Here is an 18,545-nt window from a genome sequence, read left to right on the forward strand (position 1 = left end):
CACATTTACACATGGAGACAATCATGTATGGATCATTTAATCAAGATATAGAACATTTCCAGTATCCAGAACACTGGCTCCTTCTCCCCCACTCCTCCATCTCCTTTTCTTCTTTCATCCTAGGACACCCTTTCCTGCTCTTGAACCTCAAATAAATGGAATCATGTGGTCATATTCCCTTGTGTCTGGCTACTTTCACTCAACTTCATAACAATCTGAGTTTCATCCAGGCTGTTACATGGATCAGTACTTTGTTCTTTTTTTATTACAGATTATGCTGTTTTATTTATCTATTTTTCTGTTCAAGGACATTTGGGTTGCTTCCAATTTGCGCTATTGTACAAGTTTGCTGGGGCTGCCATAAGAGAGTAACACAGATTGGCTGGCTTAAACATCAGAAAAAAACATTTTTTTCCCCTCATGATTCTGGGGCCTAGAAGTCAAGATAAAGGTGTTGACAGGGTTGGTTTCTTTGAGGACTTTGCTTCTTGGCTTAGAGAATCATCTCTCCATATCTTCACATGTCCTTTTCCCTATGTATGTGATCTATTCTTTTATATTTATAAAGGACCTCATTGAACCTTAATTATCTCTTTTAAAGCCTCTAAATGCAGTCACATTCTGCTTGGGGCTGGGACTTCAACATATGAATTTTGAAGGACACAGTTCAGCCCATAACAGCTTCTATGAATTGAGCTGCTATGGACATTTTTAAATGTGTTTTATACATGTAGACTTGTCCAAAGCAGTTGAACCAATTTGCACTCCCATCAGCAATATGTGAGGGTTCCAGTTTTTCTATATCCTAATCAGTTGCTTAATTTTGCAGATGAGAAACAGACCCTCAGAGAAGAGGTGCAAGCCTCACTTTTCCATATGTGGATCAGGAGCTTGAGGTTGCAGAGCATGCTGAGGAAGCCTTGTCCCCATCCTGCTTTAGGAATTTCTGAAATCCCCCAACACATTACTTCACTCAGTCATTCATCTAAAGCAGAATTGGGAACCACCTGTGGCTCAGGTCCTGCACTAGGTTCTGAAAGTGAGGTGGTGGGCAGCAGAGAAAGAAATGTATATGTATATGGGAACAACAGACAACAAACATGACAACTACATAAGTACATTTAGTATTATGGCTTGGATATAGGTATTCCCCCAAAAAACTCCTGTGTTAATGCGGAAATGTTCAGAGGTAAAATAATTGAATTGTGAGAGCTGGAATCAGTCTATCCTAGTTTGACTGGACTGACTGAGTGGTAACTGTAGGCAGATGGGGTGCAGCTGGTGGAGGTGGGTCACTGGGGATATATCATATAAGGGTTGTCTTCCCTGTGATCCCTTCTTTCTTTGCTTTCTGGCTACCATGAGGTCAGCTGTTTTCCTCCACCCTGCCCTTGGGCCATGATGTTCTGCCTCACCTTGGACCCAGATCAATGAACCCAAGGTAGACTCAGGCCTCTGAAACCATGATCTCCAAATAAACTTCCCCTCCTCTAAGTTGTTCTTGTCACGTATTTTCATCATAGCATTACAAAGTCGACTAACACATTTGGTATCTGCTGGGGATTAACTCCAGGAATACTCACAGATACCAAAATTCATGGATGCTCAAATTCCTTATATAAAATGGCATAGTATGTACATATAATGTAGGTATCTCTCTATTACTGATAATATCTAAAGAATACGAATATTATATAAATAGTTGTTATGCTGTATTGTTTAGGGATTAATAACAAGAAAAATGCCTGTACCTGTTCAGCACAGACACTTTTTTTTTTTTAATGTTTTCAGTCTAGAGTTGGTAGAATCCACAGGTGTGGATTCAGACACAGAAGGCTGACTATAGTTGCAGATTGTGGTTAAGTGCTGGACAAATAATCAACAAAACCCGAGCTAGGGAATAAGGAGTTTAGGTGGGAAGGGTGAAAGTGCCTCTAGATGGGTTGTTCTGAAGGGCCTCTCTAAGGAAGGTCAGAAAGAAGAGCTCCCATGGATTAGAAAGCACCCATCAAGTTAAGGCGAGGGAAAATGTCCAGGCAGGGAGACTAGGAACAACTTAAGCCCTGAAGTGGAGCTGCTCCAGGGAAGGGAGGGGCCAGAAAAAGATGGTGTTTATAACTGGAGCTGAGGGGGCCAGGGTGGAGGTGAGGCAGAAGGGGAGGTCTAGAGGGCAGGGGCCCAGACCATGCACAGCTGCAGGTCACAGTAGGATATTGGATTTTATTCTAAGGACAATGGGAAGCTATTGGAGGGCTTCCGGGGAGTGACCAGAAAAATTCAACTGACTTATCACATAGGGAAGAAGCACTTTAGAAGACTCTCACTGTGGCCTAGGAGAGACATGTAAGTGATTTAAAGGCGGGGGGCAGGAGAGATATATTTTGGAGGTAGAACTACTGGGACACAATGAGGGATAGAATGGGCATGTTGAGAAGAGGGGTTGAGTCAAGTTTTAACATCTAAGTTTTGGCTTTGAACCTCTAGATGGAGGGCAAGGGACTTTCAGTTATACTCTACAAACCTCTTGACTGTGCAATTCTTTCATCCAACTAATTATTATATATCTCGATCTTTTGGACATAGTAGGTGTCCAACAAACAGATTTTTTTTTTTTTCAATTGGGGATTGTGGCACATGCCTATAGTCCCAGCTACTCAAGAGGCTGAGGCAGGAGGATCGCAAATTTGAGGCCAGAGTGGGCAGGCCAACAAGACTCTTTCTCCAAAAAATAGAAAACAAAAAGGGTTGAGGGGTAGCTTAGCGGCAGAGTGCTTGCCTAGCATGTGCAAGGCCCTAGATTCAGTCCCCAGCACCACTAAAGTAAATAAATGTTTTTGTTTTTTTTTTTGAAAAAAATAAAGGATGTTTTCTTTTTAAAATTTTTAAATTAAGGTAACATATAACATTAATTAATCATTTTAACGTGTACAATCATTTTAACGTGTAAAGTGACATTTAGTACACTCACAATGTTATGCAACCATTACCTCTGTCTAGTTCCAAAATTTTTCATCACTCCCAAAAGGTGTCCCCTGAATTCAGTAAGCAGTCTCTTCTTGTTTCCTCCTTCCACCACAGCAACCACTAATCTGTTTTCTGTCTCTATCATTTATCTATTCTGGATGTTTTATATAAGTGTAATCATTCATTATGTGTGAGCTTTTGTTCCTGGCTTTTTATTAGCATAATGTTTTTGAGATTTGTCTACATGGTAGCATGTATTCATTCTTCATTCCTTTTAATGAGTGAACAATTTTCCAATGTATCAATATACCACATTTTGTTTATCCATTTGTCCCTTGAGGACATTTGGATTGTTTCTACCTTTTGGCTATTGTAAAAAGTGCTCTTATGAACACTGATGTACAAGCATTTGTTTGAATGCCAGTCTTCAATTCTTTTGAGTGTATATATAAAGAGTGTGGATCAAACCGTTTTCCAACAGCTCGATAAAGTTTTTCTGAGGGAAAAAGAAACGATAGGTGGGAGCCTGGGAGGCATGGATGAGGGCTTTTTCTATCCTCCCCAAGAAGCACTGGACTTTGCCATTTATAAACTGTGTGATCTGGATCAAATGCCTTAAATTCTCTGGGCTGATTCCTAATCTTTAAAATAGGAGGAAAGAACACCCCCCACCCCCCCATACTAATTGCTTCCCGTAAGTCCTTCCTTTTTCGCATTCACTTCAAGCTACTACCTGGCTCCGGAAAGTCCACTCGCCTGAATGCTCTGAGAGGTCGCAAACTACACGTCCCAGCAAGCCCTTCTCCCGGCCACCCCTCCCAGCCTGGTGCGCATGCTTTGGCAGACGTGGCACCGGGAACTGGGAGGCGGGGAGTGGTTGGGAAGTGGCGGTGGCTCTTGGCTCTTGGCGGCGGCGGAGCTAGCGGGCGGGCGTGGAAGCCAGAGTGGAGACAGGAGGCGGCGGCAGGTAGCGGCGGGGATGGCACGGGCCAGGCCGGCGTGGGGGCTGCTGCTGGCGATCTGGGTAAGGCTGCGGGGCGAGGGTGCGAGCGGGGGGCCGGGCCGACACGTGCGCCGGGCTAGCCGGGCTTGCCAGTCCGTGTTCTCAGCTCCCGGCCCTTCCCGGGGCGCGCGGGAGCTGCCTCCGGGCACCCGGGTCGGGGCGTGCGTGGCAGGCAGGCGGGCACCCAGTGGCCGCGCCGGAGAGAGCGAGTTGTCCGGGTTCCGTCCCCTCCGAGCGCTCGCTGGCACCGGGGCCAGCGGCAGCCCTGGAGCGCTAGGCTGTAGCGAGGTGCCTGCTACACGGCATAACTTTGCTAGGGCGCAGGTCAGGGGTCGCCCCCAGCTAGGGCGGGACTCTGGTGGGCCGGGGGATGCCCCTCGCCCCAGACTCCGGCTCTGCACCTGTGTGAGTGCAGCGTGGGTTGAGGGTGCTTTCCACTTGCACACAGGAAACCTTGTTTTAGAGCCACCCTTGTTCTTGGTTTCGACCCCAAAGGGCTAGGAAACTGCGGCTAGCCACCAGGTTCTGCCCCACCGGTCTGGGTGGAGTCGCCACCCGCGGGGAGTTCTCCGACATCTCTCCGATGTTGGCTCCAGCAGTACTTTCTAGCTGTAGCGTGGAGTGGCAGGTCACTTAAAGTATCTTAGTTTCTAACCCATGAGACGGGGACAGTCAAGACACCGCCCCCCCCCGCCCCCGCACATATATATACAAGGTTGTTGGGAGGGTGGGATGAGAAATCAGAGAAGGAAACTGCAAAAATCACACAGGAATAGAGGATGGGTGGGTCAGGGTGCTGGGAAGGGCGAGAGGAATCTGCTCTAATAAGGGGTCCTCTGGGCGTCCCTGGGAGAGGTTGGAATGGGTGTGCCGGGCCAGCTGAGGACCTGGGTTTGGCTCTTGGTGTTGCTGTGGGTGTGTGATGGGATGAGTGGCCTTCCACAACTTTTCCAGAACTTCTTATCTCTCTCATGTTAGTACCATCCTGGCTCCCTTTTGTCCTGAAGTTCCAGGGAATCTCCAGCTCCTGGAACCCAGATTTTGCAGTTTTTTTTTTTCTTTTTGGGTGTGGCAAGGATAGTGGGAAATGGGAGAAGAAAAACTGTTGGCTTAAACATTTCCATCTTCCAATAACTTGTCTGTCTGGGATCACCAGTGACGAGTGGTCCAGCATTTTCTGATTGTCCGAAGACGGTGGGGAAGAAAACTCTGCTGTGAGGTCTCCATTCTCCTTTCAGAATAGAACCAGGCTGGAGTGAGGCTCTTCACTGTCTCTTCACTGCATCTGGGTGTGTTGCATATCTCTGCCATCAGTTCCCTGGAGGTCTCCAAGCCAGGCAGGACTGAGCAGAGGATGGGGCCATCTCCTCCCTGACATCCATCAGGTCTTTGCCCTAAGATTCTTTCAGGGGGTTCTGCCATCTTCCCTTTTTCTCTTCTTGTGAAAATGGAGAGCTTGGGAATCCGAAGTTTCATTCAGCAAACATTTATTTTTATTTGTCAACCACATTGCTTGGCATAGGGTTGGATTTTGGGTAGGGAACAAAATATACATGGTGCCTGCCCTCTGGTGTTGTCCTAGGCTGGGCTGGGTGTTAGTCCTGTGAGTAAAAAAGAGAAGAGCAGGTACTAATACCCTAACTAACTGCTGGCTACCATTGAATGGGAGGCATATATTAATTTAGAGGGAGGTCAGTCTGTCATGATGGTGGGCTAAGCAGCATCTGTAGGGAGTGGGTGCTGTAGTTAGCTAGACAGTGGAGGCCTGCGATGTCCTCCTCTGGGCCATGTGGAAGAGTAGGAAGGTTTGTGAGAGCACTAGAAGCTGGGAGTCCTGAGCAAACAATGTATATCTTTTCTTTTCCCTAAAACAAGAGTTGGCTTAGCAGGTACAAGTTGGAGGGAATCTATAGGGACAGTGGTGAGTGACTACTGGACACTGGGCTGGGCCTCTGTAAATTTGAATGCTAGTGGATCAGATAAGGGTTTCCTGAGTCCCTGGGAGCAGATTGGGTTTCTTTGTTCATTCGGTATTTGCTGAGGACTGATATGTGCACAACACTGGGCTGAGACCCAAGGAATATAAAGAAGAACAGTGGTCTCCTCCCATCCTTGGATTCACTTCCTGCAGTTTCAGTTACCTGCAGTCAACAAGAAGGGAGAGTACAGTACATTATTTTGAGTGAGAGACTAGATTCACATAACTTTTATCACAGTATAGTTGTAAATGTTATATTATAATTAGTTAATGCTGTTACTCTCTTACTGTGCTTAATTTGTAAATTAAATTTTATTATAGGTATGTGCTCAAAGGAAAAACAGAATAGGTAAGTAAGGTTTGGTACTATCTGTGGTTTCAGACATCCATGGGGGTCATGGGACTATCCCCCTTGGACAAGGGGGACTACTGTATAAAGGAGTCTGCAGGGATTTGTGTTCAGGGATGTACACCCACCATATTATAGCAAAAATATGGAAGTGACTTAAATGCTCAACAACAGCTAGTACAGGTATGTACTTCTGACCCTGTTCATACTATGGAAAGTGGCATTTGTCTTTGTCATTTTGGGCCACCATAACAAATATACCATAGCCTGAGTGGTTTATAAATAGTAGAAATCTATTTCTCACGATTCTAGAGGCTGGGAGTCTGAGACCAGGGTGCCAGCATGGTTGGGTTCAGGGTTAGGGGTGGTCTTCCTGGCTGCAGACTGCTGACTTTTGTTTGCATCTTTACGCGACACAAAGAAGACTGGTGAGCTCTCTTGGGTCCCTTTTCCAAGAGCACTGATCTCCCTGATGAGGGCTCTACCCTCACAGCCTAATCACCTTCCCAAGGCCCCACCTCCTAATACTGTCACAGTAGGGGTCAGGATTTCAGTGTGAATTTTGAGGGGCTACAAACATTCAGCCCATTGCAGTGCTTATAAATAAATGTATTGATTATTGTTAAAATGTGTTAAGCTGTTGATGAAGAGTATCTAAACTTGTGGAAAAGTGCCCAAGTGTAATTACCAGAAAAGCAGGATATAAAACCGGATCCCAAGGTGGCTGATGTTCCGTGTGTGAAGAATTAGCTGTGCTCCAAATGTTAGCAGTTATTATTCTGGAAGGTGGAGTGGTGGATGACTTTCACTTACTTCTTTGCTTCTACTTTTCATATATTTTCCCTGTGAATATGTATTAGTTTATAATCAGATAAGTTAAAGATTTTATAAAAAGCTCTCCTTGGAGATCTTCCTTTAACCTCCCAGAAACATACTGGAGTTGAGAGTGGCACTGTCAACACCTGAGACAAGTTAGCCCCAGAGCTCCCAGGTCATGTATCTCTGCCCTTGGGAGCTCCTGTGGTGGAGGCTGTGCTGTCCCATGGAGCCCTGTGAGTGACATCAGCCCTGTTCCTCCCTGCAGTGCTCCCTTTCCTGGAAGCGTGCCTGTGGATTGCAGTCCAGTCTCTGTCCAGTCCACAGGATGGAGAGGTGTCCTGTCAGGGCTGGAGCACCCTCCGTAATTCAGTGGTTCTCGGACATCAAGCCAATGACAGCAGCTGTGCTATGATCAAGTTTTCACTGATCCACAGACAAATTGGACAAATAACTAGAGTGAATGTTCTTGCTGGTATTTTTTTTTCTCCGAATCCAAATATTTTAAGTTAAAAAACTTGTCTGCTATTTTTTTCTGACTTGATGTCCCTATTTTGGTGGGGTGTTTCTAGTGTTGTTTTTTTTTTTTTTTTTTTTGAAAAATGAAACTGCTGATAGCATATTGTGATTTCCTTTTAAAAAGTCCTTAGTAACATTTATTTTCAGGTGTGTATGATGCATATTTTAATTTAAAAATATATTTTAAGCTAGGCTTGGTGATGCATACCTGTAATCCCAGTTACTTAGAAGGCTGAAACAGGAGGATTGCAAGTTTGAGGCCAGTCTTAGCAACCTACTGAGACTTTGTCTCAAAACTAAACAGCTGGGGATGTGGTACCCCTGCGTTCTATCCCTAGTACTGAGGATATGTATATATATATATATATATATATATATATATATATATATATATATATATATATATATATATATGTATATATATATATATAGCCTGAGATTCAAAAGTCTGAGAACTGCTCTCATTCAACCCTTTTATTTTATTTTGTTTTATTTTCCAGTGCTGGGGATGGAAACCAGGGCCTTGCCAATGCTGGGCAAGTGCTCCACCACTGAGCTATACCCACCCCAGCCCTCATATTTTATGAGGGAATGATGAGGCTCCCAGAGGGATGAGATTCACAGCCACCCACTTAGCAAGGGCAGAGCTGGAGTAGAGCCAGACCTGCTACATTGTAAATTGGCTTCTTCCCACTCCTGTCCTCTCAGTTCCCCATCTTCCGCCTGCTCCCCTGCTTTGCCCCTGATGGTGACTCGAAGCTCAGACCCTAGGGGACAGTGGGTGGAGGTAGGGGAGACAGATGTTTGCCCCGTTCTCTCCTGCAGAGCTTTTAAGGTACACTCACTCAGGTTCTGTACTTCTCTGGGACCATTATATATTTAATAGGCTTTTGTGGGCTGGCCTGGGGACCTTATTGCCATTTATAATGCTGTTTCGAACCTGGAGTGCACTTTTCCCACAGAAATAAACACATTAAGGAGGAAGTCTTAAAACAGAGCCTGTGCATCAGGTGGAGCTGTGGCTGAGTGCCATCCGCGTGACAAGTACCGACTGCTGGGGATTTGGTACAGGGCCAGGCAGTGGGCACTGAGTGACCAGAGAAGGCTGCATGAAATAATGAGTTGGGAGCTGGCCTCATGAGAAAGGCAGACTCCCAGCCCTGTGACCAGAGTGTGGATCCTCCTGTCTGGCTGACATGTTCCTAGCACCTAGCCTAGCCCTGGTGCGCAGGGGTGTGTGTGTGTGTGTGTGTGTGTGAGTGAAAGAATGAATGAGGCAGGCAGGGAAGGAAGCCTCCAAGACTGAGACCCAAGGAGGGAGAGGCCAGGCTTTGAATCTGGCGATGGGTCATAAAGAAGCTTAAATGCCCGGCAAAGCCCGGGGGACTGGATTCTGTAGGTGATGAAGAGATGTGATCAAAGCCGCCCTTTTAATAACAACATCAATCAGGCCTCGTGCTGGGTTGGGTTGGGTTGGAGGGGAGAGGCTGGGTTACTTTTCCAGAATACACTTTCATCCTCTTGCTTTTCTCCCTGTTATCCACAAGATAGAGTCAAGTGTGACGTGGTGGAAAGAACGGGCTTTTAGCCAGCTAGACCTAGCTCGGGAGCTCTGTGGCCTTGGGCCCTGCCTCACTTTTCTTGTTGGTAAGTGGTGATAATAATATCCATCTTGCAGAGTTGAAAGGATCAGAAATAACACAGGTTCGCAGCACAGTGCTTGGTGTGGGAAATTGCCTGGCCAGTGGAGCCTCAGCAGCCATTGCAGGCTGTTAAATACAAAGTGATGGAAAGTCAGTGAAGAGGGGTTGGTGGGCAATGGCAGGCCAGGGTGGGGGTGTGACATTGATGCCATATAGGGGGTCCTGTGGTGCTGGGTTGCTCTACTGAGGCCCTTGGGCCTGCTCTTGACTTGCCTTGCTCCCTCTCCCCTGGCCCCTGTAGAGACACTTGGTGTCATATGCAGAGGGGCTAAGGATTTAAGTGCACTGTGTTTTTTCTCTGCTTCCTCCTGAAAGTGGATGCTCTCTTGAGAACAGAGATGCTAACCTCCTCAGTCCCTGGAGGGTTTCACCCTGGCTTTGTGGTCTGCTCTGTGGGCTTTCTTGTCTTGCTTAGTGCTTGTGGTAGGTTTTGAAGCTAAGTGACAACAGGCCGGAAACAGACGCATTACGTATAATGAAGGCTTAAGTTCTTTCACACTGTCTGAGTCTCCCCACTTGATGTGCTACCCACCCTCCCTGCATCTCAGGCCCCAGTGAGAGAGGGAAGGAGCAGCAGCGCTCACCGCTGGTGGGCCGATCCATTCTGCAGCATGTGCTGGAGCCTCTGGCTGCCTGTTTGCTGTGCTGTCCAGAATTTTGTAAAACCTGTTACATTTGTAGAGGGCCTTACCTTAGAGTTTACAAGGCATTTCTACATATTTCTCGTCAATGTAGTGTTGTGTCCTCTGTTAACTTGGTGCGGTGAGCTGGTTAAGTCCTCTGACCCCAGAGAGGGTTGAACAGAGGTCGGAAGTAAGACATCATTTGACAAGATTGGAGGTGTGTGTGGCCTTGAAGGTGAAGGCGTAGAGGAATAGGCTGGGACACACAGTGGCTCACTTGAATGTTTAAGTAGCCTTGCTGGCAGCTGTTTTCCTGGAGTGTCCCTGCAATTTGTTGGTTAGCTCCTGACGGCTGCAGTGCAGGAGGGGCAGCCAGATAGACATGGACTGGCTTCATCCTCCCCAGTAGCTCTAGTTGCTGTCCCCTCTGACCTCCCTATGCTACATACCAGTCTGTGAGCGCTTCTCACTGTTAGCTTTGCAATCATGCAGTGGGGGGTTAATGACACTCAGATGGCATGATGTTAGAATAGCCTTTTTGTGTCTTTTTATTCCTCAAAGTCACACTGAGGTCCCAGTTGTATGTGCAGTTTCTAACTCATTATAGCTTGCCAGGGCAGTGGGGGGAGTATCCATTCCCACCAAAGAATCCTGCAATTCCTCCAGCTCCTTGGTGTCATGAATGAGTGAGCAGATCCTTTAGTCCCTGTTGGAAGGTGCTATGGAAGATCCAGATGGAGAGTTACAAGTGGGGTTCAAGCACCCAGGTGACCCAGCATCTGAGCCCATTTGTGGGCGGGGCTAGAGCCAAGTAGGTGAGAGTGCCCAGGGGCCAGTGGGTTTGCTGTTGTCAGGGGCCTCATTTTGCTATATTCTGGCCAGAGTATTATGTGTGCCCCACATCAGAGTCCTGTGGACCAGCCTTGACATCCAGTGTGTGTCTCAGGTGTGCCCATTCAACAGATACTTCTTTTCCAAATGCATGTTTCCTGTGAATCTGTGAGCCAGTCCCCACACTAAGGTATTGGGGAAATAATGATAAATAAGATCGATACTGTTCCTCTTCCCAGTGGCTTAGTGGGAGAGCCACTGATTAATGATTTCATTCACACAGTAGGTGCTGGAAAGAAAGTGTAAGGTAGTAAGAAAATGTGTATCAGGGATCCCTTGCCTGATGCAGGGCTTCAGGACAGCCTTCTCTGAGAACTTATGGGCCCTCTCTTAGAATAGCTTTTAAATGTATAAATCAGAACATATAGACTTACAAAGGAAACAGTTCTGTTGAAATAGAATACATATTGAATAATATGATAGCAACTTTGTGATCAAATAATACTTGCTTTTTGGGGGGAGACCAGTACCAGCAATTGAACTCAGGGGCACTTAACCACTGAGCCACATCCCCAGCCCTATTTTGTATTTTATTTAGAGACAGGGTCTCACTGAGTCGCTTAGAAACTCGCTTTTTGCTGAGGCTGGCTGGCTTTGAACTCGCCATCCTCCTGCCTCTGACTCCTAGGTCACTGGGATTACTGGTATGCACCACTGTGCCTGGCAATATTTGCTTTTTTTAATTGATGAATCAGACAAGAGATCTAATTTCAGTGTAGGTATCTTCTGTAATTTTAAGCACCGATGTACATGAACAGTATTTCAGGATATCTGCACCAATTGGGACGTGATTAGAAAAGGTGATTTCTGTTGGTGGCAAAGTCAGACACTGCTGGTAATTGCCACTGTAATGTGCCACCTACTTCAAACATGCAGAAAGCATTCAAACATTCATAAATACATTCATAATAAAAGCTGGATTTTAGTCAGAGGTTGGTGAAAATTAAGATGTAACTTCTTTCCACCCAACTTCATAGACTCCACTGCAAAGAAAAAGGATTAAAACTTGAAAATAAGAGATGACTTTGTAACCTTTTAATGCAATACTGGGGCAGTATGTAAGAAGCCCACCTGAGGCCCATCTGGTGCCCTGGGTGATGTTTGTTTTTCTTTTGAACCCACACACTGTAGGGTTAAGTAGGATATGAATGGTTCCTGTTTGATAGAGAAGAGAAACCCAACAGTTATTGCCCTGAAGGACAGAGCCAGTTTGGTTTCTATATTAACTCAGTATTCTTTCCCGCCTCCCCTCATTGGCTATATGTGTATTACTTCCTTATATCCTCTTTTTAAAAGTATTTTTAAATACTTTTTTTTTCCCCTTATATCTTCTTTTGACCAAGCTTTGTCATTTTAGTGGGTCTTTTTTTGTTTGTTTTTGTACCAGGGATTGAACCTTGGGGCACTTAACCTCTGAGTCACATCCCCAGCCATATATATATATAATCAACTTAGTGAGACTCTGTCATTCATATATATATATATGAAATAAATAAACAGCAATTTTGTGATAAAATAATATTTGCTTTTTAAAAAATATATTTCTAATTGTAGATGGACACAATACCTTTATTTTATTTTTTTGTGGTGCTAGGGATTGAGCCCATGGCCTTGTGCATGCAAGGCAGGCGCTTTACCAACTGAGCTAAATCCCCAGCCATATTTTCTTTTTTTTACTATACATATGAGACAGGGTCTCACTAAGTTGATTAGGGCCTTGCTAAGTTGCTGAGGCTGGCTTTGAACTCGCAATCCTGCCACTGGGATTACACCCATGCCCACGCCTGGCATTGGGTCCCTTATTAATGAGTTAAATATTAACTTTGATATGTGCTCAGTGTCTGTTTTTTATGGGAATTAGAGTGTAGGGCAGGAAGAGGAGGTGGCTGAGGGAGGGCGGAGGAATAGCAGCATGCAAAGGGCTAAGGGAGAGGAGGGTGTGTGAAGAAAACAGAAAGGATGACCAGAGAGGTAGAGAGAGACCAAGAATGTCTTGCCTGGTCTAAGAGGTCAAGCACAAGAGCTGATCTGGTGTGGTGAGAGGATGCAGGTTTCAGAGGGATGAGCAATGGATGCAGGTGAGGTGGTAGAAAATTCTGCCTGTGAATGGAGTGGGGAGTGATGTGGGGTCCAGAGAGGTTATTAAAGGGCGGATAAGTGATAGAATTTCTCCAGCCTGGCGTGGATAAAAACCACTTTAAGAATATGTATGACCCTCCAGACATGTGGGTTGATATTCTCAAGAAGGTGGCCTAGGAATCTGTATTACCAAAAGGCCTATATCTAGAGCTGCGCTTTGGCTACAGAAATTTATAATGTCATGTTTTAGTCAGGTTTCCATGGCTATAACAAAATACCTGTGATAGTCAACTTAAAAGGAGGAAAGGTTTGTTTTGGCTCTCAGTTTCATGGGTTTCGGTCCATGCTTGCTTTGCCCCATTGCTTCGGTCCTGTGGTGGCCCAGGACGTCATGGCAGGAGCATGTGGTGGAGGAAACCTGTTCACCTCAGGGCAATCAGGTAGCTAAGTCAGATAAGAGGGGGCTGGGGTTGCAATATCCCCTTCAAGGGCATGCCCCAGGGATCTAACTTCCTTCCAGTAGATCCTGCCTCCTGAAGGTTCCACCCCCTGCCCAAAGCACCACCGGCTGGCGACCATGCCTATAACACACGAGTCTCTGGGGTACTTCCAGATCCAAGCTGTAGCCGGTAACAACATTAGCTTTGCATGGTGGAGAATGTTTAGCCGGGCACGGTGCTGCTCTGCCCCAAGTGGTGTGCCACATGTTCCCCTTCACAACACCTGCTCTGGTGTCATGTGGCCTGAGCACACGCTGTTTTTGCTGAAGGGACTTGGGGGACTGCAGGTAGCAGAGGAAGGAGGATCAGGTCATCCCCATGGCTCTTTGCCATTGGTCACACTCAGTCACGGGTTGGAAGGGAAAGCAGACTTGGCCTCTCGGCTTTGTCCTGGATGGAGCCCTAGGGGAGGGAGAGAGCTTGAGCAATATCTGTGACTCTTCACGTGGGGGTGCATAGAGAAGAGCATCGCATCTGTGCTCTCAGGCGTCTGTCGGGGCCCTGGCCATACGGCCTTGGCTTGACCCGTGGCGAGTCTCTTAACTGCCTTGAGCCTCAGTTTTCACATATCTACAGTGGGAGTAGTACCACCTCCCACGCTGGTTGTTTATAGCAGTTTTGCAAACATTTTTACTGTGACTCCTGCAAGAACAGTTGTACATTTTAAAATATAGTCCAGTATATATAAATAAATACAACAGATATAAAGCTTCCCCTAAATGCTTAGTCTTGCTACCTATGCTACACACTGTGATTGCTGTTTAATGTCATTTTAGAAAGATGCTGGTGTCACCCAATGGATTGGTTTCATGACTGCTCTTGGGTTGTGACCTGAAGGGTGAAATCATGGTAAACCCTCTCCTTTAGAGGACCGATGGTGATAATGTGTGTCAAAGCGCGGCTGTGCACTGTGGGTCATGAGGGGGAGGGAGTTGTTATTTTCTTATCAATTAGCAGAGATTTGAGGCACAGTTGGATTTCCGGAGTGGGAATTCACCTGCTCTTCCTCCTCCCAGCTGCCTAATTCAATGTTCCCTCTACCAGTTCTTCCTCGTTAACAGGCCTGGCACACCGGGTTGGCAGCCACCCAAAGCCCTCTTGGCTCTAAAAGAGGTTTTCCAAAACATTAAAAGCTTCAGGGACTTAAGTCTTGGTTAAATGCACTGCAGTTGCAATTTCAGGATAAGAACCCTGTTTTTATAAGCTCTCAGATCAATTGTACTGCCCCTGACTTGTCCCTGTTGACAGCCACATTTGTGCTGTGGGGGACATGGGGGGAGAGGGAGATTGCACTGTGGAGCCCTAAATATAAAGTGTGCTTTCTTCTTGTTGTTCTTATCTTTTAGTACTGGGGATTAAACCCCGGGCACTCTACCTCTCAGCTTCATCTCCAGCTCTTTTTATTTATTTTTTTTTTATTTTGAGACAGAGTCTTGATAAATTGCCCCGCCTAACCTCTAACTTGCTATCTTCCTGCCTCGGCCTCCCCAATAGCTGGGATTACAGGCACATACCATCGCATCCAGCTAAGTGTTATTTATTTTTTTTTAATTTATTTTTTTAGGTGTAGATGGATACAACACAATGCCTTTATTTTTATGTGGTGCTGAGGATCGAACCCGGATCCCCTGTGCTAGGCGAGCGCTCTACCGCTGAGCCACAATCCCAGCCCCTAAGGTGTTATTTTTTTAAAGAAAGCAAAATGTAGGTTGCTATTCCTAATCCAAAATGCTTGCAACTGGAAGTGTTGGATTTCAGATTTTTTTGAATTTTGGAATATTTGCATAGACACATAATGTGATATCCTGGTGATGGGACCTAAGTCTAAACATAGAATCCATTTATCTTTTGTAAACCTTTCATTACACGTGGCCTGAAGGTAACTTCATACCTTATTTTTGGCATACTTGCATTTTGACTCTGATGTGGAATTTTCCACTTGAGCTCATGTCAACACTCAAAAAGTTTTGGATTTTGGAGCTTTTAGGATTTTGGATTTTTAGATTAGGGATACTTCACGTGTGTAAGAAACGCAGTCAGCCTTATTTATGGGAACAAATAGTGAGGTGTGTGTGGCTATAGGAATCTATCTTCTTTATGCTTCAGCTTGGGCACTGGGGTCTGTCCGATTTGGTTCTGAATCACAGCTCACTTACTCCCTCTGTGACCTTGACCAAGGGCTGTAGTTTTGACCTTGGGTGGAAGATTTGGTTGCCACCTTGTGGCACTCTTGGCAGGGGGTGAACCCTTTAGGAGCTCGGCTCTAGTGGAAGGAAGTAGGTCACTGGGGCCCTGCCCATGAGAGGGCTCTTGTGTGGCTCCTCCTTCATTCTCTTTTGATTCCTGTCCATAAAATCTGCCATCCACTTCCTTCTCTGGTCATCAGGCTCCCTTACCCGAGGTGGTGGGTCTACCTGATCATAGACTAGAACCTTCAAAAAACCGTGAGCTAAAAGAAACCTTTTCTCTTGGAGTTAATTATCTCAAGTATTTTGTAATATTGACAAAAAGCTTAATAATACAGCAAAATCCTTAACTCAGTCTCTTTATAAAATGGGTATAATAAAGTACTTCTTATGCTTGTTAAGGTAATTAAATTAGAAAATCATGTGAACTGCTTAGCTCATTGTGGGTCACACTGTTGTTCTGGTCATAATGGGCTAATGCATAGGCCCTGAATTTTGGAATGAAAGAATCTTCTCTTGGATTCTTCTATTCCAATGCTTTCCCCCCTGCACGTTCCCCTTTCTGGGGGTGGTGCTGAGGATTGAACCCAAGGGCTGCTTTTACCACTGAGCTACATCCCAGACCTTTTGATTTTTTTATTTTGAGATGACATCTTACTAAGTTGCTGAAGCTGGCCTTGACTTTGTGCTCCCTCTGCTTTATCTTCCCGAGTTACTGAGATTACAGGCATGCGCCACCACGCCTAGCCATTTCCCCCTTTAATAAGCATAGTTAACTTTCCCAAGTGCAGCTAGCCAGGAGTCCACCACCCCCCCCCACACACACACGGAGTGTCACAATTTGGGGACTCGTGGTGCTCGTGGTTATTTTGAAGGCTGCCAGGTAGACACTTGAGCATTTGGAAGTGTGGTTGATGAAGTCCCCAATCTTGACTTGCTCTGAGGCCTTCACTTCTGGTGAAGAGAGGTGCTTAACCGTGAAGTTGATGACTTGCTTAAAATTTGACTTTTAAGGAGCATAATTTACTCATATTTTAAAATTAATGTTCTTTTGTGGATCTTTATTGTCAAAGCCATTCTACAAGTATTTGCGGGGTGTATGTTGCATATAAAGCATTTTGCAGATTCTATGTAATAGTTTCTGTAAAAAAGCTCTAAGCTCATGTGGGAAAGTGCCACTGAGCACTTATTGGACAGAGACATATCAGAAGGCTTAGGAATAGGCAGGGACAGCGTTGGGTTCTGAGCATCTCTTTTTTTCTTACTTTTGTTGGACAAGTTTTTTGTTTTCATCTGCTGCAGTCTGTCTGGGCACAAAATAACCGAGCCGCCACAAAACCTTGTAGGTTCAAACAGCAACTCTTTATTCCCCAACTCTCACCGGCACTCTACACACACTTCCTGGGAATACACTCCCTCCACCGGCTCCAAGCGCCAATTCTCCCCACTAGAAGTGCACGGGAACTCCAAAGTCCCGGGCGCCCGAGGCAGCAGAATCCGCCCTAATTGGCCCCCAAATTTGGTCTTGGTACCAGTGGTGGGGTGAGGTTCTTTGCCTCACCTCTGTCCCAGCAGGATCCGCCCTAATCCTGGAGCCGCCCTAATCCCAGAGCAGGGTCACCTTTCAACCATTCCCTCTAGCAAAATGCCAGGCGTCATTCTCACTAAATTGTGGCTCTCAACATTCATCCCCTCTTGTTTGGAAATAGTGCCAGACTTATAGAAGAGGTGCAAGAAAAATACAAAGGATTCTCAAATCTCCTTTGTTTGGTTTCCATGAATATTAGTATTTTATCACATCTGTTTGATTGTGTTCTTCCTCTACATATGTAAAGTTTACATATAATATCCTTTGCCCCATGAATACTTCAGTACAGTCTTGTGCACATGTTTTGTTCAGTGATGGTTTGCACTTCCTAGAACTGATTCCTGTAGGTTAAATGATGCATGACTGTATTTCCTAAAGTGCAGGGACATGCTTTCATAACCACACTGTAGCGGTTAAAATCAGGAAGATAGGACAATGGCCCCTCGGTATCTTTGGGGGATTGGTTCCAGGAACTGCTACAGATAACAAAATTCATGGATGCCCAGGTTCCTTAAATAAGATGGTGTAGTACTTGCCTAAAAGCTACACATACACTTTATGACATCATCATCTCTAGCTCACTGGTAATGCTTGGTTCAGTTGAAAATGCTTTGAAAATAGTTGTTAACTTATACTGTTTAGGAATCATAAAAAGAAAAATAAGTATTCCTGTTCAATATAGATGAAAATCAAAATTTGTTTTTCCATCCAAAGTTGGTTGAATATATAGATGAGGAATCCACAGATACAGAGGGACTCACAGATTCATTACTCAGTTCAAATCACACATTGCATTTAGTTGTTGTTCTTTAGTTGCGTTTAACTTGGAACAGTGCTTAGTCTTTTGTGGCCATGACATTTTTGAAGAATTTTTCTCAGTTTGGTTTTTGATGTTTTTTTCCATTCGGTGCATTATAGCAGGAGTCACGTGATGTCAATTTGACCCATCACTGGTGGTGGTAACGTTGGCCCTTTAGTAGAGGGGGTTTCTGCCCTGTTTATCCACTGTAAAGTTGTATTTTCTGTGGGGAGATACTTTGAGACTGTTATTTCCATAACAGTAGCCAAGTGGCTACTGTTTATATATTTAAATTGGATACTTATTATGGCAAGTTGGAAGATTAGAGAAAGGGAAAGACTATATAGTATCCAGGGACAAAACCTTGCATTTTTTTCCCTTACCAGTTTTTTTCCAAGTGTAATTTTGTTTGCTTATGGTTGTGGTCATACCATGTGTATTTTGAATTCTGCTTTTCAAAAATTTAACATTAAGGCAAATATCTTTTGCATTGCACCATCTTTGAAAGCATGTCTGTATTATTTTCCACTTTGTATAACCATTCCTC

The 18,545-nt window shown here is 45.1% G+C and overlaps 1 protein-coding gene across 2 annotated transcripts in view; it reads left to right on the forward strand.

Annotated features, from left to right (window-relative positions):
- Positions 1 to 3,781: 3,781 nt before the first annotated feature.
- Positions 3,782 to 18,545, forward strand: part of Pdia5 (protein disulfide isomerase family A member 5) — a 90,079-nt gene continuing 75,315 nt past the window's right edge. For both annotated transcript variants that reach the window (XM_046457879.1, XM_046457880.1), the window contains exon 1: positions 3,782 to 3,988. In XM_046457879.1, coding sequence (XP_046313835.1) covers positions 3,797 to 3,988 — 192 coding nt within the window. In that variant the 5' untranslated portion in view covers positions 3,782 to 3,796. The remainder of the gene's footprint in view (positions 3,989 to 18,545) is intronic.

This window comes from Marmota monax, unplaced genomic scaffold, assembly GCF_021218885.2.
Source record: "Marmota monax isolate L192 unplaced genomic scaffold, Marmota_monax_Labrador192_F-V1.1 WCK01_AAM20220418_F8-fsc00052, whole genome shotgun sequence".
NCBI classification, from domain to species: Eukaryota; Metazoa; Chordata; class Mammalia; order Rodentia; family Sciuridae; genus Marmota; species Marmota monax.